Source organism: Helicoverpa zea, chromosome 30, assembly GCF_022581195.2.
Source record: "Helicoverpa zea isolate HzStark_Cry1AcR chromosome 30, ilHelZeax1.1, whole genome shotgun sequence".
Lineage (NCBI taxonomy): Eukaryota > Metazoa > Arthropoda > Insecta > Lepidoptera > Noctuidae > Helicoverpa > Helicoverpa zea.
Genome location: NC_061481.1, coordinates 5242480 through 5267925, shown reverse-complemented (window position 1 = coordinate 5267925; position 25446 = coordinate 5242480). Strand labels below are relative to the sequence as shown.

The 25446-nt window shown below is 37.6% G+C and overlaps 2 protein-coding genes across 7 annotated transcripts; both read left to right on the top strand.

Moving 5' to 3' along the window:
- Positions 1–888: 888 nt before the first annotated feature.
- LOC124644438 (lysine-specific histone demethylase 1A-like) lies at positions 889–24356 on the top strand. 6 transcript variants are annotated; one of them, XM_047183787.1, is made up of 8 exons: positions 890–999; positions 10329–10511; positions 11365–11574; positions 13079–13295; positions 14264–14442; positions 20865–21135; positions 21665–21768; positions 22629–24356. In XM_047183787.1, exons 1-8 carry the CDS (start codon positions 944–946, stop codon positions 22864–22866), a joined length of 1458 nt encoding a protein of 485 aa, XP_047039743.1. In that variant the 5' UTR covers positions 890–943; the 3' UTR covers positions 22867–24356. The 6 variants fall into 6 exon arrangements, with proteins under 6 accessions (XP_047039749.1, XP_047039743.1, XP_047039744.1 ...); XM_047183788.1 differs by lacking the exon at positions 20865–21135 and adding an exon at positions 19768–20035; XM_047183789.1 differs by lacking the exon at positions 20865–21135 and adding an exon at positions 18105–18372.
- LOC124644439 (peroxisomal N(1)-acetyl-spermine/spermidine oxidase-like) lies at positions 14449–16220 on the top strand. Its single transcript, XM_047183794.1, has 2 exons — positions 14449–14847; positions 15791–16220. The coding sequence occupies exons 1-2, from the start codon at positions 14768–14770 to the stop codon at positions 16191–16193; spliced, it is 483 nt and encodes a 160-aa protein (XP_047039750.1). The 5' UTR covers positions 14449–14767; the 3' UTR covers positions 16194–16220.
- Positions 24357–25446: the final 1090 nt, after the last annotated feature.

Below are 25446 nucleotides of genomic sequence, written 5' to 3'. Positions count from 1 at the left end.
CATACTCGAAAGGTTGTTTCTTTACCCACTAGGCCACCACGACACTTGATAAAATATTATTATCAGTGCCTACCAATTAATTTTTGTTCAAACAAAAATTACCTTGCCGCATCGGTTTATTTTGTATCTAATTGTATAAATATTAATGTAAGGGAGTTGAATTTGAAGATTAAATTGTTGTAAGAAATACCTATATGTTTTATTATTTTTACGTAAGTACATAGTTACTTCTTTCTGATCAGATGAGCATTTCTGTTTTGCAACGCGTCTATGCCCAAGTTCGTTGACAATGTAAATGTCAGTTTACTGTTTATTATGAATTTTCATGTTCAATTTTTAAAGTAAGCAGTTTTTTTAAGAAAAACACGCTCATATTTTTTGGTATACTTGTGCCTAAGCGAATGAAGGGGTGTGTTTTTAGAAAGTGTAACTAGTGCTAATGGGATGTTCTCCCAGCCGATTATTGGCTGCAACTGCGCAGGACATATTATAGTGCACAAGCATTTGCTTGGACACAGGTGCAGTCCCTATTCTTTCACTCTCATAACCCGATGGGACGGCAATCCGACACAACTGGAAAGAGATCAGGCGCAGGACCGACATTCACGTGCTCTCCGATGCACGGGTGAATCAATTACCAACTTCCAGACTACGGGCTGCTTTGTGAAAATTTCTAAACCCCATAAATCGATTTGGGCCCGACCCGGGAATTGAACCCGAGACCACACACACGCTAGAAATACTGCAGTGTGAAATCATACTAAGCTTAAAACTAATTTTATATTTTTCGAATTTGACTCAAAATACCTAAGTGCTTTATCTAAATAAACTTTTTTCGTTGTTTACATTAGCCATTGGTCGTTGATAACCAGTCAATCAGTATAAATGCGCGCGAATTCCCGCCGTCGCCACATTGCGCCATAGACTATAGATACAGTCGGCCATGTTTTGGTTAAGTGTCGTGCTGTGCGCGGTCGCCGTGCGCGGGAATCCTACTCCGTAAGTAGAACCTCTTTTTAAAAATAATAGTGTTTTTATTGTAGTGAACATCTCAAATTGATTGCTAGCTTATTTCCAAAAAGGGTTTGCTGTGCATTTTCTAAAAGGGGTGTGGGCGGGATTTTTAATTTTTTTTTTTTTGTATACATACTAAGTTAAAATAATGTAGTCATAATTAAAATATACAAGCTTATAAGTAAGGAAAAAGTAGTAAAAATAAATATCGTTAATTGAGAGCAAAATTGGATGCGAGAAGCCGAAAATCGATCTCAGTGGCGTGCACTTGGAGAGGCCTATGTCCAGCAGTGGACTGCTATAGGCTGATGAAGAGATGATGATGATGATGTGAGCAAAATTTAACTGAGAGCAGCTTCAGTTATGCTTAAATAAAGGATATGTTTTTTTTTATCTATTGCTAACTAGCCATTTTCCCGCGGGTAAAAACTCGTGTCCCGTGGGAACTACTGCCCGTACCAGGATAAAATACAGCCTATGTTACTCGGGAAGAGTGTAGCTTTCCAATTTCCAACAGTGAAAGAATTTTTCAATGAAAAATGTTTCCTCTGTATTATATTACATAGTATAGATTAAAATGGTGAGAGCTTGCATATTTATATTTATATCTTGTATATTTCAAGTGCGTTGTAAACATAACTGAATATCAATCCAGACGAAAATCGATCAATGGCGGAAAAGCTATTTTATGATTTTCCATGAAGTGGGTATCTAATAACTATAGATAATAGTGATCCAGTGAGATAACAGTCTAAATAACTTTCACCAGACTCATTATAGGGCTGATAGATAAAGCTATGGTCTATCGCCAGACTGATAAACTGAAATGAATCCAGGTGGGTAATTTCCCACCCCAACTAGCTATCTAGTTTAATTTATCGCTTTATCTTTCCTCATTTGGTACCAAAAAGTATTAATATCGTAATCATAAAGTATCTAGGTACCTATATTAAGTTTTACAAGGCTGTAACTAGTTTGCTAAACTGCTTATGAATTGATATTGAATTGTAATTAAATTGTAATAGACTGCAGTGTTGCTGGGAAGTTCCACTTCTTCTTCCCAGCCATAACACTAGGCAGTGGTGAAAGGGGGGCGTTTTGGGGGTGCTGTCCTTTTGTATTATTTGACGTGAAAAAGTGCTAAAAACTAGCCTAGTTTCAATAAACGTTTTTGATTTTGACTTATGAAGTTTGGAATCTTCCCCCTGCGAAGCTGGATTAAATAAGACTCCGGTTTAATATAAAATATATAAAAATAATAGCAGTTATAGTAGCAGCCCCGGATCTTCATTTTTTTTTAGACGGGGCAAAATTTGCAAAATGCCGCCCCGCCTACCTACTTATGTTTATTTTCACTTTTATCATCCATATAATTTTAGCTATCAATATGTAGGCAGGCAGGGCCGTCTCTAGCTCATGTAGCGCCTGGTTGCAATCATCACCCAAGCGCCATCTATGTATTGAAGTACTTAGAGTAGTTACAAGGAATATAAATAAGAACGTTCGAATGAAGTGCACTATTTGGTAGGTAAAGGACTTCAAAAAATTTGTCCAATTCATTGTCATTCATGAAAGTCGAGACAGAATGATGTAATTGTAAAAAGCAGCGCGAGCGAAGCGAGCGCGCAAATTTTTTAATTTGGGACACAAAAAGTTAATTAGTTTAAAACAGCGCTGTAACAAGCAGCAAGCAAACTTTTTTGTTTTTGAGGACTCCATAAATATATATTTTTTACTACATTTGACCAGTGGCGGCGTAGCATCGGGTGGCACCCGGGGCGGACTACTTATCGAGCATCCCCCACCTCCCCAAAAAAAAAACGACAGAATTATAATCACGTAGTAAAAAAAAACCTACAGTGAGCCCCAGAAATGTTCGAGATGTAGGACACAAAAGATCACAATTTAAAAAAAAAAACGGTAAATGAATCCGCGAGCATAGCGAGTGCGAAATTTTTGAGTTTGTTAACACAAAAGTACCCAAACAAGTTTGAAAAAAAGCACTGTACAGTGAAGAAGCCGCGAGCGTAGCGAGCGCGAAATTTTTGAGTTTTGGAACACAAAAGTACTCAAACAAGTTTGAAAAAAAAACCACCGGAAAGTGAGGCAGCTGCGCAAAACTTTTTGGATGTGAGATACCAAAGTCCTCCACCTCCGCTTACAAATAGCGCCTAAACAACTTAAAAATAACCACTGTAAAGTGAATTTTTTTAATTGTTACTTTTGAGGACTGTAATTTAACTCTGAATTAAGCACAAATAAAAAGAAACCGTGGCTGAAGCGAGCGACAGTTGTTTTTGCTACTTCGGTGCTTTAAATTTTTGTTAGATTGAGTACTCAAAAAGCAAGGGCAGAACAAAATAGAAATTAAGAAAGAACCGCGAGCGAAGCGAGCGGATTTTTTTTTTCTAACTTTGAGGAATTAATTTAAGTAATCAGATAAAGCAAACATATAAGAGAGGGGTGACAGTCGGACTGAGAGGGGTGACCGCCTCGATGTCTCGCGCATGCTCTGTCGTAGTTTTATTTCAAATTTGAATATAAATAAAATGAAACAGTAAATGGTAGTGAACCTATTCTTCGCAGATAAGAATGTGACTTGTCCCTTCTACCCGCGCCATCCTGGTCATGCAGATATGTGTCGACCAAGATGGCACCCCCCGAGATGTGGTACCCGGGGCGGACCGCCCCCTCCGCCCCCCGCTTACGCCGCTACTGAGCTTTTTTTTTATTTGTGTAAAGTGCGTTTTTTGCTTGTCCCCCGGATTTGACCTAATTTCATTGTTAAACCCATTAACTATTTGAGTTTTTAAAGATACTGGACCAAAGAATATACATTTAATTTTAATTTATTATATTAGTTTCTGTTCCAATTATTCATTATTTTGTTTTAACAGCATTTAAATAAACAGGAGTAGGCTTTTTTTGCTTGTCCCCAGCTGAATTCGTATGATTGGATCAAGAATATTTCGCGATTTTTCTACGGACGATATACTTTTTTTAAGGGGTTTAGTTTCTAAATGTCATCATTTAATAATATTCATCAATTAATTTGTAATATTCTGGCTTATTTACATAAAAAAACGTATAAAACTACGATGATGAAATTTTGATCCATCCTGAACATTCAGTATTGTGACCGCATTTTATAGTACTTTAAGCCACAATTTTTGGGTCCTAATACTTTGAAACAGGCACTACTTAGACATACTACTGGTTTTTACTTTACTTTACTATTAAAGTCAAAAGGATTTTGAGGAACGTAGACGTTTTGTTGCTGGCTCCGTACAAGAACGGAATTTATGTTCAGATTTGTGTTTGAATTTTACTACAGCGTAACCAAATATTAGGATTGCTGTTTATTTCTAGAAACCGCCATTTCTTTAAGTTATTGTTTAAAATGACATCAAATGGAAAAGAACTACAAATAATTATTTATAATTTTTTTCTAATCGGCAAGTATGAAAATGTGACTTCCGTTTTGTGACCAAATCTATGGTCACATACGGGCTGAGCTCAAAGTCACAACATGACTGATCCTATAAAATTAAGTTTACATGGAAACAGTGATGTTGTTTCAGAAATTCAGAATAATAGTTTTCTGTGGGGATCAATTTTATTTTATTCATGTTTACAATCTTTATGTAAACGAGGTACAATATTTTTTTGTTATTATTTGTTCCATTATTGAAAAGATATAGTATTTCTTGATTATTATTAAATGTTGATCTGGAATATTACATAATTATAATAATAGCGTCCATGTAGATGAAGCTTTATACTTTTCAGACGTTCAGTTGCGTGACTGTCCCTGTTTTCTATTTGAAACAAAAAAATATTTAAAATTCTTTATAAAATACTGTTTTGTTCTGTTTTCGCTCGATGGACAGGAATTTAATTTTGATTCATAACTAGGGATCACTGCAGAAATATATTTTTATTATAGCTTAATATTTTAAAAAATAATATCCGATGTGCATCAAAAGTCACATAATTGAAATTGAAGTTTGATTTTTTTTATAAAACGTTCAAAGAATTGTCGTGTATTGTGTTTTTTCCTTTTGACAAGATTGTTTTCTTTAATTAGTAATAAAAATATTAATAATATTTTGTGTAGTTTTTTGTTAATATCATACTCAATAGAGTCACATTCTGGAAGTGATCACGTAGCTTTTTCCATTATGTATTCGGATATTTATTATTCTAGCTATATTTTTGGCGTTCCAACTTAATTTTCGTTAATTTCAATCTATACACTATTTAAAAATAAAAAAAAGTTGCCATAAATTAGACTTTTTTTTAAAAACTAAGTTTTATACATGTTGACACAAATAAAAAAAAAAGCTCTACTGCATTTGACTTATAAAAGTTAAGGCAGTGTGGACTTGACTTATGAAGTCATTCAGGCAATGCATGTATAATATTGCGCGAGCGAAGCGAGCGCGAAATTTTTTGAGCCCGCGACACAAAAGTACCTGATAAAGGACATTGTAAAGCAACAAGTAGCCGCGAGCGTAGCGAGCGCGAATCTTTTTAAATTATTTGTGTGAAGACTCACAAATTTAACTGGGAATTATGTACAAATAAAAAGAAAACGTGATTAGAGACTGAATCAATGACCGACGACCGAGTCAATAAAAATAATAAACAATCAGAAAAACAGCCGCGTTGTCATTTAGCCGCGAGCGTAGCGAGCAAGAATTTTTTCACTTAGTTGAGATGAGATGTTAAAAGTAAAAAATAATCAAAATGATCAATCAAACAAAGCGAAGGCGACTTTTTTAGAAACTTTGCTTGTCAGTATCGAAATTTCCTGGTGGTGGGGCGTCCCATGGCGCCCCTGAGACCGAGCAAGGCGCCCGGGTCATGCGCACACCCTGCACCATAGGTTAAGATGGCGCTGTAGGTACCTAACCATTACAGTAATCTGTGATGTAGGATTTAAAATAAAAATAAATATATGCGATAAGCGTTCTTGGCTCATAGATGATCACAAATAATTTTTAATCAGTTTTAGTTTGCTAAAACTTCGCCTCGTGAATAATAAATGTTCGTGCAGTGGTGCAGGATATCGGTCAAGTTGATATGGCCATGAAATTGCTGTACTTGTGCTATTATTTATTCCGTGGTCAAAGTTAAATAAATGATGAGTTATCCATCTATCTACTACTCTGAACCTACAACACGTTATCCATTGGTCTGTGAAGTGTGAATTTGGCAGCCGCCTGATTTTGCCGCCCCCTGAATTTGCCGCCCGGGGCACAGGCCCCGGCTTGCCCCCCCCTAGATCCGGGGCTGTATAGTAGCACATGCATAATGCTTGAATGTCTCGTTGGTTTAGCAGTCGTCGCATTGCGCGACTGGTGTGCACGGGAACGCGGGTTCGATTTCCGGATCAGGCCGAAATTGCTTTGAGGGTTTTAGGAACTTTACGATTGTTTTTATTGGGATTGCCAGTCCCATCGTTCGATGAGTGTGAAGTTATAATGAGTGCATCTGTGTCTGTGCAAATGCTTGTGAGCTATAATATATGTCCTGTTGAGCTGGTTGACCTCCTTAAAGCTAACATTCGGCTAGGATGATCATCATGTAATACGATACAAAGAAGTACCTAATCAAAGAATTCTTGACTAAAATCTTTTCCTTCTCGTGTCAATCCATCCTGAGGTTGTCTGGAAGAGATCGCTCTTAGCGACAAGACCGCCCATTATGTCACCTACTTTAACTAATTTAAGATTTAAAATGTAAAATTGGTGAATCTAATAAAGTACATCTATCCATCTATCTTCCGTAAGATAATAGGTAGTTACGTGGCGTGGGCGCCTTTTCGCGGAACCATTAAAATCATCAATAATAAAATTGTCTTCGAGCGGAAGCCGCTAGTTTACCTGTTAAAAACTAGATTAGCTCTGAATTGGAACAATTTATTATCAGAATAACTAGTTTGTTTGGGATTTGGGAAGGCAGTTAGTTGTTAAGGCGAAGTCGAAGTTTGGTGACATAAAGCAGGTGTTTGCCGATTTTGTGTCGATAATTTGTGAGAGTGAATAACTTTTATATCCCGGTAGTGTAGTGCGGTAGTTTTCTATGAATCTGAATATATGTACTTGAATTAATTCATATCCAATTTCATAGACTTTTTGAAAAATAAATAAATTCTAACTTTTGTACACTGACGGCCAGTTTCTTCATCAAACATAAAAGTCAAAGTAATGTCTAAAGTAAAAGTAACGGTCAAATTCGTTTTTTAACAAGGCTAAAGTGACATCAAAACTAATAGAAAAAGCGAATTTGACCATTACTTTTACATTAGACATTACTCTGATTTTTACTTTGGCTTTTACTTTTGATTAAGAAATTGGCTGTGAGAATGAAACGCGCCAGGTTTGACAGTGACAGTTGGAGTGTTGCAACGTAATTTATTTTTCATTTAAAGCGGGTAAATTGTGAGTTGGGAAAGGGATTTGAAGAATAAAATACATAGGTTCTATAGTGTTTCTTTTGGTAGTGGATAGATGACAATTATGTTTAGTACATAACTAATAGCTTAATATTTGCTATAAGTAAATTCTGTTAAAGTACTGCATTCTTATGCTTTAATTTGATATTGACGCGTGAAACATTAGTGTTTTAGGCGTCGTCCTAATTGGCAGCGATCGCACGATGGCGCGATGCGTTTTTCATCTCATGATCTCACTATCTCACTTGCGAAGTTCAAATAGGACACTGATGAAATCTGTATGTTTGAACTCATCGAACGACGAGAACGCATCGTGTCATCGTACAATCGCTGTCAATTAGGACGACGTCTTAGATGAAAAACGTGCATGCCTTATGCAATTTAATCAAATAAATATTTTTCCTAAGATTATACAAAAAAGGGAAATCGCAAGCTTCTACCCGCAACTTTTCAAGTGACATTTGACATTTAGGCAAAATAAAATTCTAGTGCTGGCAGCCTTGAAGCCCCGTGTGAAAATAAACGTCAAACCAAGATAAGCTTGTACGAGGATAATTTAAAAATAATTCAATCGCAACTTTATCATATAAGATAAGAAAACGTTAACCTAGTGGCATATTACATAAATTATTACATATCTAGTGAATTTACTCAGTGTTACACGTGTGCAAGTATATAACCTATAGAAATAATAGTAGCGGTTCAAAGGTGCGTTGTCAAAACTTCTGATAACTTTGTTTGGAGGTCAGGAATCGACTAAACGAGTTTTTCTTTTTTTTTTCTTTTAGAGTTTACCGATCATTTGATGTGAGTGCCTATCTCTATGTTATTACTTTTTTTTTAATTGTTTTGATTGGTTATTTATGATAACAATTTCCAGTGAGATTAAATATATTTTAATTAATTATGTATTGAAACATATATTTTTTTATTTATGACAAAGGTTTCTATAGCAATATGATTGCCTATTTCTTTATTTGTTTGTTTGTAAAAGCTCTGAAAGTACAAAACCAATTTGAAAAATTCTTTCTCTGTTGGAAAGTTACACTGTCCCCGAGTAAAATAGGCTATATTTTATCCCGGTGCGGGTAGCTCCCACGGGACGCGGGTGCAACCACTGGCGGAAGCCAGTTTTGTTAATAAAAGAATTAAAAGTTACCATAACAAGTTCAATATACTTAAATATTAATGTTTTGTTTACATTTCAATAAGATATTGTTTTTAATATCCATTGTCTTTATAATTAAACAATATGAACTTACATGCAACATTACAGAAGTTGAAACTTGTCTTAAAACTTATCTATACTACTATTTCTTAAATATTTTTTTGTTTGTTTGTACCCTGAGGGCCCCGAGCCTTTAGGGTACTACTGAACCAATTAAAAAATTCTTTCACTATTGGAAAGCTACTTCCGAGTAACACAGGTTATATTTCATCCTGGTATGGGCAGTAGTTCCCACGGGTGAAACTGGGAATTGGGAACTAGCTAGCAAGCTAAAAAGCAACATCAATATTTGTTAAGTAAAACTATTTCATAGATCTTGTTGCCAAGTAACACCTGCATGTCAAGTTGCAAGTGTCGATCTTTACAAAATTATAAAACATACATGTTTTCCCGCGGTTTTACTTGTTCCCCGTGGGAACTAGTGTCCGTAGGTACTGGGATAAAATATAGATTATGTCACTCAGGAATAGTCTAGCTTTCCAATAGTGAAAGAATTTTTAAATTGGTTCAATAGTTTCGTAGCCTTTTAGGGGGTAAAAGTTTTCCTCTTTATAATTATTTTTTATTAATTACCATATCAACAACACAGTCATTTAAAAAAAAATGCTAAAAATAAATCTTTTATCAATTTACATATCAAATGATGTTCTTAATCATCACAATTGTAGGTACAATGATACGATAGGGACATTGACTTTATTGACTTTATTGACAAATAAATAAGACTACTTAAAACTAAACCTTAATACGGTACATTTAAAGTCCAAAATTGAGTTCTTGTATGGCGTTTTAAATCATAATTGCCTTTGTAAATTCTCATTTAGTGATGTTTCAACAAGTATGGCATTGATTGTAAAAGTTAAGCTGCCCTTGCTAAGGTCATATCTTGGATGGCAGTGAAATATCTTTGTGTTATCTAAACTTCTTGGTTGCGAAGATAGCTCATTAAACCTTTGAATTGTAACTTTTAAGGAATAAAATAAGGAGGAAAGGAAACATTTTTTTTGTTGAAACTAGTGAAGAATTTAAAAAATTCTTTAACTATTAGAAAGATACACTCTCCCTAATAACGTAGGCTATGTTTTGTCCAGGAATGGGAAGAATTTTCTAAAATCGCAGGAAACAGCTAGTATTACTAAAACTATAAATCCGAAAGTAATTCTGTCTGACTTTCACGCCAAAACTACAGAAATGATTTAAATGTTTGGTACAGACACCAGCAGGTCAATCTACCCGAATCTGTCAAATTTTATCAATCAAACATTACCCTTCAACTATTGTGATAGCGTTGAAAGTCTATTGAAGAAATATATGCTGATGTGCTGTTGATTGTACACAGATAGTCTTCAACTAGTTTCTCCTTGAGATGGCTCCTACCTCTAGGCTACTTTTTATCTAGTCCCAGAAGTCATCATCCTCCAAGCCTTTTTCCTAACTATATTGGGGTCGGCATCCAGTCCACCCGGATGTAGATGAGTACCAGTGCTTTACAAGGAGCGACTGCCCTATCTGACCCCCTCAACCCAGTTACCCGTCCAATTTATCCAGTCAAGAATTCGTTTCCTCGAGAAGTTTCAACTGTCTTCAAAAATACATCTAGTTAATTTCTTTTTCTTCCATTTTCAGCGCCACAATGCCGGAATCCTATGACACTATCATCATAGGCATGGGGGCAGCTGGTTGCACGGCTGCTTCCACGCTCAGCAAGGCTGGCAAGCGAGTGCTGGGGTTAGAAGCCATGGACAGGGTCGGGGGCCGAGTTAACACTGTGCCTTTTGGCGATGGCGTTGTTGAGTTGGGGGCCGAGTGGTGAGTAGCTTAACATATCTATAGGTACTATAGTAGAGTAACTTCATGCTCAGCAAGGCTGGCAAGCGAGTCCTGGGGTTAGAAGCCATGGACAGGGTCGGGGGCCGTGTTATCACTATGCCTTTTGGCGATGGTGTTGTTGAGTTGGGGGCGGAGTGGTGAGTAGTGTATTATATCTATACTATAGTTGAGTAACTTCATGCTCAGCAAGGCTGGTAAGCAAGTCCTGGGGTTAGAAGCCATGGACAGGGTCGGGGGCCGAGTTATCACTATGCCTTTTGGCGATGGTGTTGTTGAGTTGGGGGCGGAGTGGTGAGTAGTGTATTATATCTATACTATAGTTGAGTACCTTCATGCTTGGCAAGGCGGGAGAGCGAGTGCTGGGGTTCGAAGCCATGGACAGGGTCGGGGGCCGGGTGAACACTGCCTTTTGGCGACGGTGTTGTTGAGTTGGGGGTCGAATGGTGAGTGGCAAAATAATATAGCCGTATGGAGTTTCTTGCCAGTTTTTCTATGTACCTAAGTCCTACTCTATAGAATTACACTTAGCTATTGACGTTTCGTAAGCAGCTGTAATATATAGAATAATAATAATATAACGGTCTATACGGAATAATAACTTTTGACTATAATTGTACATACAGTTTCACTCGCGATCTAAGATCCGAATAACTTTCTGATGGGGTATAATCTTGGTGGCTATGGATTAATGGTAAACCAATTTACTATATACGTATAGGTAGGCGTACTTGTGCTCAGAATTTAATTGACCATTGATTTTTGGGAAAACTATACGTTCGATTTCTATGTACATTTTGTTATCGTTGTTTAATGGTGCAACCATCTTTCCCAGGATCCACGGCCAGTTCCCTTCTCGAGTCTACGACCTAGCAATCCAGAATAACGTGTCAATCCTCCCTCAAGATCTGGACTTCGACGTGTACCGCTCAGACGGCAGCTCCGGCGATAAACAGCTGCTGAACGAGCTCATGACCTTCAGCTTGGGGGTCGTGGATGACCCGCCTCAAGTACCCGAGCCGCTGGGGGAGTATATCACCAAGCGGTGAGTTTTTCTGTGGGAAACCATCAAATGACCCTCCCGAAGTCGTCAAAAGACCCCTTCCGAAGTCGTCAAATAACCCTTTCCGAAGTCATCAAATGACCCCTTCCGAAGGCATCAAAAGCCCTTCCAAAGTCATCAAATAACCTCTCCCAAAGTCACCAAATGACCCCTACCGAAGTCATGAAATTACCCCTTCCGAAGTCATTAAATGACCCCTGCCGCTTGGGAGTCGTGGATGACCCGCCTCAAGTACCCGAGCCGCTGGGGGAGTATATCACCAAGCGGTGAGTTTTTTAGTGCAGTTGAGGAGTTGAAGAAGAGTTAGGTAGTATGTGAGACAGGAAACTGAAACGGAAATTGGTGAAAATACAGTAGAGGTACTACCGTAGTGGGCAGTAATTTTCAAAGGAGATGGCCAAATTTTCATAGTAAAAAAACCCAGAATCGACAGCAACGAAATGGACACCAATGGGTTCATTATGATAGACCTTTGATGGTGCCAAAAAATCCAGTCTGTAATCCATGGGGTATAGGAGCTATATCATATTTTCACAAAAATAGGTTATGTTGAATTTATGTTGATTTTAAAGATTATTTGCATAAAGGACCATAAAAAACATGGTATACTAACGTTATACATGCGAAGAGTAACATCACCATAGTTACAGAGTTTGCCTGGTAATCAAAAGGTCTTGAGTTTGAGTTTTGACCCCCACCCATTGCACTAGTGACATGAACCACTCCAGATACCTACGACTAAGTACCGACCTTACCTACTTGAAGAGGTTTCCCTGTTATATGTAAACTTCTGAACTGGCAAAGGTTAATAAAAAAAAACTTAAAAGTAAAAAAATATAATCACTAGTCACATTAGTGAAAAGTTCTCGTCAATGCGAATAATATAAGCCCAAATACGAGGTAGTTAATATTTACCATTGCCGAGTTCCCTTGACCTTCTCTCTTCTCCATCATCAGGTCAGCTCTAAACCATCACTCGTGTATAGTGCTATAATAACAGATATTATGTACACCTGAGTGTAAAGTTTTTATCCTTTGCGCAACTTTTAGTGAACTGCAAACAGAAAAGTTAAGGTTTTTTTATGTACTAAAATCTTCTTGGAAAAAACCTTGTAAAAAGAGAACCCCATGGTTTTTGGATGATATGAAATACTTTTTGTAATCTACACACTATACTGAATCCAACCATACATACGAAGTTTCTGTCGACTCTGGGTTTTTTTTGGCCATCTCCTTTTGTGATACTTATTTCTTCTATTTTTATCCAATATGTACTCCCCAGCGTATTGCCTCTATGTACTCTTTTATGTGCTCCCTTAGGAACTCGTCGTATTTACACCTCTTATTCCTATATACCTTCTTATGTACTACCCCTATGAACAACCCCGATATACTTCCCCTACATACTCCCTCCTTTACTCTCTTACGAACTCCCTTATCTACTCTCCCTATCATCAATGACAAAAAAGTATTCTCTCCTTTCCAGTCTAATGGACTACATAAAAACGAACCACCCTACCCTCCTCCAAGATAAGGACTTCATAGACAATCTGCTCGAGTTCCTAGACCTGGTCATAGACAACTACGAGTCTTCCAACTCTTGGAATGACGTGTCTACGGAGACGAGGTATACTGAGCTGGACGGGCATCAGCACATGAGCTGGCATAGGAACGGGTATAAGACGCTGTTTCAAATCTTGTTGGTGAGTTGGTGATCATCTCATTACCACTTATGATGAAGTTCACCGACAGCATAAACGTCTGTTTTCTTAAAACAACTCTTTTCTGTGAATCATCATTCGCCGAGTCTTTTTCCCAACTATATTGGGGTCGGCTTCCAGTCTAACCGGATTCAGCTGAGTACCAGTGCTTTACAAGAAGCGACTGCCTATCTGACCTCCTCAACCCAGTTACTCGAGCCACCCGATACCCCTTGGTTAGTTAACTCTTTTCTGTGAATTTGAGACTAAAATGTTGTTCTATAAAAAAGGAACGTTTATCTCTTAGTATCTGCCTGGTCTTTTCCCAACTTATATTTTGATCGGTTTTCAATCTAGCTGAATGGAGCTGAGAACCAGTGTTTAATACGGAACGAAGATATATATTAGATCCTTAACTCAGTTAATGGTTATCAGACATTCTTCTGACTACCTGTCACGACTGCCAAAGATTAATGAGCTTTCCGAAATATGGAGGAACTCGTCATGACGATGGTCCTCTGACTTTATAGTCCATGTTTCCTCAAGAAGTTTTCCTTCACCTTTACTCAGATACAGTCGAGGTTAACTTAGAAAAAACACAAAATAACACTTTATAGGCCAGTACTCTAAGGGTCCGTTCAGACAGACCGGCTCGGGGAGGAGAGCAAATTCTTAATATGTTGAAAATCGAGTACATAGTATTTGTAGTAAGGTTTCTTTTTGCATGGCACTGCTTTTGTCATCGAAGGTGCTCGGTGTGAGATAATAAGAGGAGCCAACCGGCTCCGATCGCATACTTTTTCTCGGTCTTGCAGACGTTTGGCTCCGATTGCATGCTCTTTCATTCCGGCCTGTGTGAAAAGAAAAATGCGCACCGATACTCTCCGAGCCGGTCTGTCTGAACGGACCCTAACCTTTAGGCCACCACTCCTCAAATGTCTTCGTAATATTTCTAAACCTAACCTTTTCAGAACACCTATAAAAACGGTCCCGGCTACCCTACCTTAGACATTAAGCTGAAGAAGGAAGTCTCCCAGATCTCCTGGCCGCAGGATCCCAACGCTGATGTAGTGGTCTCATGTACGGATGGCACTACCTATAGAGCGAAGAACGTTATCGTTACCGTGTCTTTGGGAGTGCTGAAGGAGAGGTAAGGACCCGCCTAGGCGTTTCGTATTTAGGGCGTCAAGTGCCTCGTTGGTCTAGCTGTCGCAAGTGCTACTGCTGAGCACGAGGTCTCGGGTTCGATTCCCGGGACGGAAACTTTCACAAAGCAGTCCAGAGTTTGGAGTTGTTGTGTGCCACATGGAGGGACTGCCTATCTGATCTCTTCAACCCAGTTACTTGGGCAACCCGATAACCGTTGGTAAGACTGGTTGTCAGACTTTCTGGCTTCTGGCTACCAGACCCTGGACATTAAGTTGAAGAAGGAAGTCTCCCAGATCTCCTGGCCTCAGGATCCCATCGCTGATGTAATGGTCTCATGTACGGATGGCACTACCTATAGAGCGAAGAACGTTATCGTTACCGTGTCTTTGGGAGTGCTGAAGGAGAGGTAAGGACCCGCCTAGGCGTTTCGTATTTAGGTCGTCAAGTGCCTCGTTGGTCTAGCTGTCGCAAGTGCTGCTGCTGAGCACGAGGTCTCGGGTTCGATTCCCGGGACGGAAATTTTCACAAAGCAGTCCAGAGTTTGGAGTTGTTGTGTGCCACATGGAGCGACTGCCTATCTGATCTCTTCAACCCAGTTACTTGGGCAACCCGATAACCGTTGGTAAGACTGGTTGTCAGACTTTCTGGCTTCTGGCTACCAGACCCTGGACATTAAGTTGAAGAAGGAAGTCTCCCAGATCTCCTGGCCTCAGGATCCCATCGCTGATGTAATGGTCTCATGTACGGATGGCACTACCTATAGAGCGAAGAACATTATCGTTACCGTGTCTTTGGGAGTATTGAAGGAGAGGTAAGGATCTGCCTAGGCACTTCGTATTTAGGACCTGCGGCTGCTGAGCACGAGGTCTCGGGTTCGATTCCCGGGACGGAAACTTTCACAAAGCAGTCCAGAGTTTGGAAGTTGTGTGGCACATGGAGCGACTGCCTATCTGACCTCTTCAACATCAATACTGGTTGTCAGACTACATCTGACTCCCTGCTAAGCTAATATAGATGACTGAATTTTGACCAAATTGGTCATTGTGAAGAAAGATTTTTATGCCAAATTTTATCTTTGTCGGTTTTGTCGTATAACTGTGAAAAACAACGGAACCACAGGCCAAAGACTACAAAATAATTATCAAAAGTCTAACTGTTTTAGTATTTATGTTCCACAGTTTTTACCCCCCTGACTACGGTGTTACGTAGTGAATAAACCAATTTTCATCGAAGTCGGCTGAGCACTTCTAGAGTTATAAGTAGCGTAATTAACATATTTTTTTTTACAGTCAACATATTTTTTTTAAAACAGTAATTAAACAGCAAAACACAAAAATATTATTTTTCAGACACGCAACATTATTTACGCCAGGGTTGCCACAAGCAAAAATAACGGCCATAGACAAAGGTTTAACACTCGGTTTGATAGGCAAAATTATACTAAGATTCCCCGAGAAATTTTGGGAGGAGGGCAAACAGAATTTTTATTTGTTTTGGGATAAGAGGGATAAAGAAGCGATGGGGGACGATTGGGGGAGACAGTTGGTTCAGGTTTCTTTCCCTATGGGGGCCAGTAACGTCATGACAGTATGGACTAAGGGGGATGTAGCTAAATTGGTTAGTATAGCAATTAGGGATGTGAATGGGGGGTCAAATTGCTTACGAAGATACGAATTTGCTTTTTGCGATTCGAATGTATGGGGCTCTAGTTTCTATGGTCGAGAAACAATTGGTTTTGCTTACGAACGGTAGAAAAAAACCTTAAAATTAAAGTAAGAAGAAGAAATGCGTCTAAAGGTTGGAGTGAAAGAGCTTTCGAAGTCAAAATATAAGATACTAGCTGTTTACCCGCGGTTTCATCCACGTCCCGTGGGAGCTGCCCGCACCGCGATAAAATATAGCCTATGTTACTCGCAGATAATATAGCTTTCTAATGGTGAAAGAATATTTAAAATCGGTCCAGTAATTTTTAAGTTTATCCATTACAACCAAACAAACAAAGTTTTCCTCTTTATAATATTAGTAAAGATATGTAAAGTATAATATATTTTTTATTATATTATGTAGTTTATCAGTTGTGTTTGCACTCATAATACAAGCTAATAAATAGTTTAGAATGGGGCTGACCGACCGTGCGAAACAAGGTGTCCCGATTGGCATAACAGTTGTGCGCTCTATGCTAATATCTCTATGGTTCGTTCCATGCAGAGAGTATAATTAATATAATCACTACGTTTTACTGGCTCCATGATGCTTCTGTCAAAAACTACCTTCCGTGAGTAAAATGAATCGTTTCTCGTTTATCGAAACCGGTTTAAGTATGATAAATAAGCTTTTGGCTGTCAATGCCACTTTCTGGGGATAGTTGTTGCAAGCAATCGACAATTGAAGATATTGTACGCATGACGTGCGGCTTAAAAATCGGAGCTTAAAGGTCAAAGTTTATATATCACCTTCGCTTCCACCCAGTACAGTCAACTTCAAGTCAATGGTAACAGTTTTATAAGAAAATGGCACTTATTACTATTGAGTTAAGGTGCATGACAGTTACCACTGATGTGCAGTCTACCGTACAATAAATGTTTTTATTCACAGTTACATAAACAAATCACTTCTTAATATAACGAGGTAGATTAATACAAATGTTCGCGTACCTTACAAGAGGCATTTTTATCAGTCCTGTGGTCCCCAAACTAGGCGGTCCTGTATCTTGGGGACCTAAAATTTTATTCAAATATGGGTTTTAAGTATGCATATATTATCACCACTAGCCGTTTTCCCGCGGTTTCACCCGCGTCCCGTTTGAGCTACTACCCGCACCGGGATAAAATATAGCCTATGTTACTCGCAGATAATATAGCTTTCTAATAGTGAAAGAATATTTAAAATCTGTCCAGTAGTTTTTGAGTTTATCCATTACAACCAAACAAACAAACAAAGTTTTCCTCTTTATAATATTAGTATAGATGAGTTTGTTATTGGGTCTAGTTGTTCCCCGCGGTTTCACTCGCATTCCGAATAAACTTCTTCCAGCACCCGAATAAAAAGAAGCATATGTTCTTTCTCAGGCTCTAGACTATATGTGAAGTACCTACCTACCCATGAAAGTCATTTAAATAGTTTTGGTTTGGGAACCGGACAGACCGACAGAAAGAATGGAATCAGTGTCTTCAAAAAAATCGTGTGATACATTTAGAGGGGCTCGTGGCTAAGTAGCAGCCCCACAGGAAGATTTATTAAAGGTTAAGCTGCGGTTGCTGCGGCCAGCTCGTGGATGGGCAATTTTTAAGGGACTTGATTTTATGCCGGAATTCCTCCAAAATTGTTCGCGAACAAAAAATGATTTCTTAACGCGAGTCATTTGAAAGCTAGCATGTGTTCGCGCGGCGGTTGCAGTGTCGCGGACATGTTAGTAATGTTCGGGTTGTAAACCACGAGATACATGCGGTGTGACAAACAGTGCCGCACCAAGGGGAAATCTCGCATGTATTGAATTGTTGATCTCCGTTTTCATTTTGAGAACTTCAGTAATCTTAAGACAAGAAAAATAGTCTTAATATTTTTTTTTGCCGTAATTTCCAATGCAAAGGAGAAATTACCTACACTATAAAATTTAAATAGCTTTTTTCATGTTTCGCACTGTCAACATTTTTTCCTTTCTAGACACAACAATTTATTCTCTCCATCACTACCTCAAGAAAAAATCACAGTCATAGACAAAATGTCTATGGGCGTCGAAGCGAAAGTCGTCCTACTATTTGATAGCCATTGGTTTTCCAACGCCTCTTGGTTCCTTTATCTATGGCAAGGCAGAGACAAGAGCGGTGTTACCAAGGAGGATTATTGGACAACAAGGCTAAATGAAATTAGCACTCCTAAGGGCACAGATTATGCTTTAACTTTTTGGATAAATGGCGATATTGCTAAATTGGTAGGTCAAATATTAGATTAGGTTTTAAACTTGTAGATTTTAGAAGAAATATTAACAGCCTGCAAGAAAAAATTGGTCCTGCAAGATCTGAGCCTGTTAACAGGCTCTTGCAGGACTAATTTTTGGTTAATTTAACAAAGGTTCTAATCTAATATCGTAACGTACAAAATACTAATAAATAAATTATAGGTATTAATAATATAGAACATGGTTCTAACTGTATGCGAACACACGGCACAATGGTTATTAAGCTAACGATGTATGTCAATGTGTAAACCGTGGTCTCCACTCCAGCACTTTTCGACCCCATTGGCCATCTGCTCTGCGAGCAATATGGCCTGCCCATTGCCACTTCAACTTGCTAATCCGGTGGGCTATATCGGTGACTTTAGTTCGTTTACGGGTCTCCTCATTTTGGATTCGATCACGTAGAGAAACACCGAGCATAGCCCTCTCCATAACTCGTTGAGCGACTTTGAGCTTTGAGATGAGGCCGATAGTGAGAGACCACGTTTCGGTGCCGTAAGTCATCACTGGTAACACACATTGGTTGAAGACTTTTGTCTTGAGGCACTGAGGTATGTCGGACGAAAAGACATTGCGTAGTTTTCCGAACGCTGCCCAAACAACACTCATCGACAAACCGTCCATATCACCCTATCTTCCCTTTGATAGCCACTTAGCCATGAGCCCCAATAACACACAAAATCTCCTTGTTATAGACACAACACCCTCTTCTCACCACAATTACCTCAAGCAAAAATGACAGCCATAGACAAATTGTCTATAGGTGTCGTAGGAAAGGTCATACTTGAATTCGAAAACGCCTGGTGGGATAGCAACAGATCTTTCGCATTTCTATGGAAAAATGATGACAAAAAGAGCTTGAGTGATGACGAAAAATGGGTGACGAATTTCAGTGGCGTTTCCCCCCCAATGGGGAATAGCAAGTCTATTACTCTATCTATGGTCTAATGGGGAAGTCACTAAATTGGTAGGTTGAATTATTTGGTAAAAGTTTTGGACCTAACAAAGGTGGTTGCATGTTGGGGTATCAACAAGAATTGGTGTATGCAAGAACATTTGTATGAGTATTTGTCTAGCAAGTCAATCGTTAAGGTCGAAGTTTTCACAGTGAAATAATCTTACGAAGAACAGAGTTTATTTTGACGGGAAATCATCAAATGACCCCTCCCGCTGTGGGTTGGCAGCGTGAGGGAGTGTCAGACTCTTACTGATTAAACCCCACCATGTTCCTTCTTAAGCCCTTTATGTACCAGCGCCGCGGTAACTCGCGCAAACAATCCCGCAGCTATACCTATGTAGCAGCCTCAGTTTAACTTCAATAGACACTTAGCCACGAGCCCCCTTAAATAAAAAATCTTCTTGTTATAGATACAACACCCTCTTCAGACCACAATTACCTCAACAAAAGGTGACATCCATACAGAAATTGTCTATTGGTGTCGTAGGCAAGGTTATACTTGAATTCGAAAAAGCCTGGTGGGATAAGACAAAATGGTTTCCATTTATATGGAAAAGTGATGACAAAAAACGTTTGAGTGATGACGAAGAATGGGTGACAAATTTCAGTGGCGTTTCGCCCCCTATGGGGAATAGCAAGTCTTTAACTCTATGGTCTTGTGGGGAAGTCGCTAAATTGGTAGGTTGAATTATTTGATGAAACTCTTGGACTTAACAAAGGTGATGATTGCATGTTGGGATATTGGCACTAAAAATACTTATAAGTTATCGGACTGCTAAATTAGGATACTAAAGGTAGATTCACATATTAAACTTGACAAGATGTAAAAGCACCTAAAATATGTATTTTTGACAAAGTTGCCATGGAGTGCGCAAATGTGTAATTTCAGCTTAGTCACTCTTAAATAAAGAAATATAGGTCAATAGGTATACCAAACACTCTAATCCATGAATTTATACACACTATAATATGCATTTCTAAAATTATTCAGTCGGGAATTTCATAGGGATAATGAAATCACCTACTGCATCCATAAAAATTGGAAAGATCACATACATTGCTTGTCTATGGCTGACAGCTGCATCCTGGCGTGAATATCAACGTGTCTGGACAATATTATTTTTATAATGGCGGATGTTTATTTCTCTATGCACAGTCTAATAATGAATTCATTATTTTAATAGTCAATGAAAAAATTGACAAAATAATTGTCTTGTGGGATTAGTTTGCCAGATTTAATTTGTCTAACCTCATAACGGTTTTAAACTTATTTTGCTCCTTTCTCCACTAATTGTGTATGGTAATGTACCGAATGTTTTGTGCAGTTGACAGCTATATAGCAGTTTTCAAGGAAAAACACCGTTTTTTGTATTGACTGATAGCAACTGTAAACTGCACTAAAAATGATCGGGGTATAAAATTCATTTGGTACAAGAACTTTTTCGCCCCACCTTCTTTACTCTGGCAAATTCACCCCACCCCGCTGAACATTCACAAAATATTCCAGACACACGTCAATATTTTCGCCAAGTCTCCCGAAAGATAAAGCCGAGGCTATCGACAAACTAGCTATTGGGGTCGTCGATAAAATCGTACTTCTTTTCCCAAAAGCATGGTGGCCAAAAACAGCTACTTTCTTTGGCTTTATTTGGAACGGGGAGGAAAAGGCGAAAGTCTCTAAAGAGGACTTGTGGACTACTAAGATATTTGGGGCGAGTTCCCCAATGGGGTCATTGCACGCACTAACGTTGTGGACAAGTGGAGATGGGGCTAAGTTGGTTAGTATTTCTTGGTGCATTATTTTTTTGCTAATATTTGAAAGATCTATTTATGGTCTCAAATGAGTAGTATATGCATGGGCCGCATGAAAGCATTGAAAATCAAATAAACCTATTTTCATATTTCACGATTGATAACTCGGAATTGGTAAAGTCCATCTGGGTAATTTTACACATAACGAACAATGATAATTACATAAACTTGCTTCCCCGTCAATCTTTAAGTTTATCCAGTACCTATCTTAGAGGTACCTTACAGTCAAAAGTTAAGTTCCATATACATAAATATATTCCTAGTGGTATTGTAGACTAATAAAGCGTTGTAAAGTTCAGATCGACTTTACCAAGAAATATGTAGTTCACTTCAAATAAACTTACCACTTTGAAGACAGCCATTTGACGGCTCATGCTGACGCATAATGTAATTCGTACATTTTGACTTCAGAACTTCGTGGTGGCAAAGTTATTTGACTGAACTTTACATTGTTTAGGCTCAAAGCATTTGGTATACTATCTCGTAATATTTTAGGTGGAAACTTTACCTGAAGATGTCGTAAAGAGGAAAGTGATGGAACTCGTGAGGAGGTTCATGGGCAAAGGCAAGACTATACCGGAGCCTATTGCTATGCTCAGGTAAGATATTATCATTTTCATACAAATATATACATCCTAACAAATATTATAAATGTAAAAGAAGTTCTTCACGCCTAAACTACTGAACCGATTTGTGTGAAATTTGGTACAGGCATAGTTTGGAACTTGAGAAAGGACATAGGATAGTTATTATTACAAAAAAAAAAACAAAAATAAAATTTATTCCGGACATATAGCGCCATCTATTGGTCAAACCAAAAATCTACCGGAAGTCACTATTCCAAGCAAAAGCTAGTATATATATAAAAAGCTTTATTTATATATATACTAGCTTTTCCTGGGGCAAGTTCTAGCCTATAATACACCGGGATAGTATAACTTCTCAACTGTGAAAGATTTTTTCAAATGGGTGCAGCACTTGCAGAGCCATGAGGGTAAGTTTACTAGTATAAGTTTAGTTTAGAAAGATTTACCAGCTTTACCCGGCGAATCCTTCAGCATTTCGAGGAAACATCCCTGCACCCTAAAAAAGTAGCCTAGTCCTTTCTCAAGCCCTAGACTATACTTTGTACCAAATTTCAGTCTAACTAGCGGAGTTTTACATCCATAATTGCATACACATTTTTTTCTGTAAAGCTAATATTTCAGTATAGTTATCGGCACGAATCTTGAGCTCTGCCCTACATCTGCGCAGAAGTGATTTATTAGCAAAGAACCAATCCCGAGTGACGGCTATGACGCGATGCACTGCTGGCCAATCACCGCTTTAGCCCGCCCCCGTGCCTCACTTCATGCCACAAAACGGACCCAATAAATTACTACTGCGCAGGTGAAGGTCAGAGCTCAAGATTCGTGCCGATAAATATAACAGACGCTAATAAAATCCAATTCCCTTTCAGGTCATCATGGTTCTCAAACCCTTACACCCGCGGCAGCTATACCTACGACAACATTTTGACCCCACAATACCCCAACGCTAGGGCTACTCTGGCCGAGCCCCTACTAGACAGTAGCGGAGCCCCACGCGTGTTATTCGCGGGTGAAGCCACCGATAACACACATTTCTCGACCGTTCACGGCGCTACGGACACGGGTTTCAGGGAAGCTAGTAGGTTATTGCCGACGGCTAAATTGTAAAGAGTTTTTTGTATGAGTTCTAGCCAAATGTCTCTGCGTGTCTGAAGTTTGGCCAAATAGCCATACGAAAGATTCAAAAGAATCTTTGTGCGTTTTGTTCGTAAAAGAGATAAGAGAGAAACTTTGCGTTTCCGATTTTATATAGTAAAAAAGATTGAATTCAGAACCTCGTCCTTTTTGGGGAAGTCGGTTATATGCTACTGCACATGTGTCATCAAATGGCTAACTTCAGAATAGCAAGAATATTTGGCGATTCTACACGATTTTATACAAAGTGAAATATCAATATTTAATAAAATATATCAATTATATTTATACGTATAGAAAATGGTGAACTTGTTGAATGTGTTATTTATTTTATGATTGAAGTAAGAACTTTTTACCCCACAATCCTTACCTTTACAAAATAGATAATAATATGTTGAAACTGAAGAATTGAGATTAACCGCAGAAATAATAGTTCCTAATTTTAGTAGCAGTCTAATTACAGTTTTATTCATATCATAGTTATTTATAGCAACGAATAGTACTTTCCCATAAATGTAATTAAATAAAAAAAGAACTTATTGAACCCAATTTTAAAGAACTTGTTTGCCCCCTGGAGCCACTTAGCCCCCTTTTTTGAACCTTGGAGATTTAAATATTGTTGAAAGTATATGCACAAATGTTGCCGACTTTAATGAATACTAAAAATAAATAAATGTTTATTTTGTATTATTATTTAAATTAAAATATTTAATAGAAAATCTATGCAAATCTGTATACACTGTGTATTTAAGTTTTATTTTATTTAAGTCAATAAATTAATCATATTTTGCACATTCCAGTGTAATGGAATATTTTTATTTTGCAATTAATTTTTTAAGTATTTTTTTTTTATATTGTTATTGTAAACTGCCATAAAAGAAAGCACAATTTGTTTGCACGCACAATGATTTGAATAGGTTTAAAATGCCATAAAAATATGTACAAATGTTAAAAGTGAATAAAAAGTGTTTTGACTTTAGAAAATTGACTGAAATTATGGAGGCTCTATCAAAAATGTAAACTTTTCTAGTTAATGTTTTTGTTTTAATAAAAACAACCAAAGTCGAGAAAATCTAGACTGCTTTTTATACCTTTGAATACATTTTATTACATTAGCACATATTTGCACCATTTTACTATTACGATAACCAAACCATAATCAACCGTATACTTGCCGCCCATTGGTCACATCGACGATTTGAAAACTGAAAATGGTTCGGTTATCGTTATAGTTGAATGGTGCAACTCATTGTAATAGTTAAAAAGCCAAAATATCGTATTAAATCAACAATATTATGAAAAAAAAGGCAAAAATTAAATAGCATTGTTGCAATACCGAATGTGTATAAAAATGTATAATCGTTGTAAATTGTAAGTAAGTATAGAAAATGTCATTTATAAGAAATTATTATATTTATATGTTTTGTAATGAATTATGACTAATAAAATTCTATGAAAATATACTTACATATTTATTTATCACCTGCTTTCGGATGAAATAAGTACTTAAGCGCATAGATCATCTCCCGAGGCTTTTCCCAACTATGTTGGGGTCGGCTTCCAGTCTCACCGGATGCGGTTTTACAAGGAGCGACTGCCTATCTGACCTCCTCAACCCAGTTACCCGGTCCCTTACCCTTAGGTAAGACTGGTTGTCAGACTTACTGACTTCTGACTACCCGTAACGACTGCCGAAGATGTTCAAAGGACAGCAAAAGTAAAATACAGATTAAATATAAAATACTTTATTCAAGATAATATAATGGGACGTATAAAATATTAATTATACTAGAATCGTAATAAGAATAATAATTTATTAGGATAGTTACTAAAAACTCAATTTTATGGATTACAAATTGTTTTTCTAGAGCAAAGTAAGGTAAATCGTATTTATCTGACAAATCCAAAGAAAAACCTATTTTGTAATCCTTAAAATAATTAATATTTAACATATTAAAAGCCTAGAAAGCTCATTATCACATTAAAAGCATTAGAGACATGTAATTGCATTATAAGGTGAATTCTCATTCTGGTAGTAGGAAATTCAAATCGTTTGTTGCCCGTGGTACTACTGTCAATATCTTAGGTTTTTTCAACCGTTTTGTTGTCACAGCTGATATCCTTACACTAGTTACAGAATTTAAATATCATTTTTTTTAATGTGAATATATTTTGGTACTATTTCGTAAATAGATCTGGTAGTAGGTATAAAATGTTTTTTTGATGTTCTAGAAAGGAAAGGAATAAAGAACAATGTCAGACGTCCATAGTAACTTAGGCTCAATAAAAATATTTCATGTACAGTGAAAATTCTTACAGTTTTTTGTGTAGTTTAATGTCAGAAGCTTTTCTATGTTTTCCACTTTTGCATTGAACTTCTCAAAACCAAATTATTCCAAATTATTAAAACGAAAAACCTGAACTCGATAAACAAAATAATATGATATTTTTTTTGGAAAAGTACCTAACAATTAAATATTTTATAAGAAGTTAGTATTTTATATTTAAATTTTTGTAGTAAAGAACTTTGTGTCCGTGAGAATTTAGTTTTAA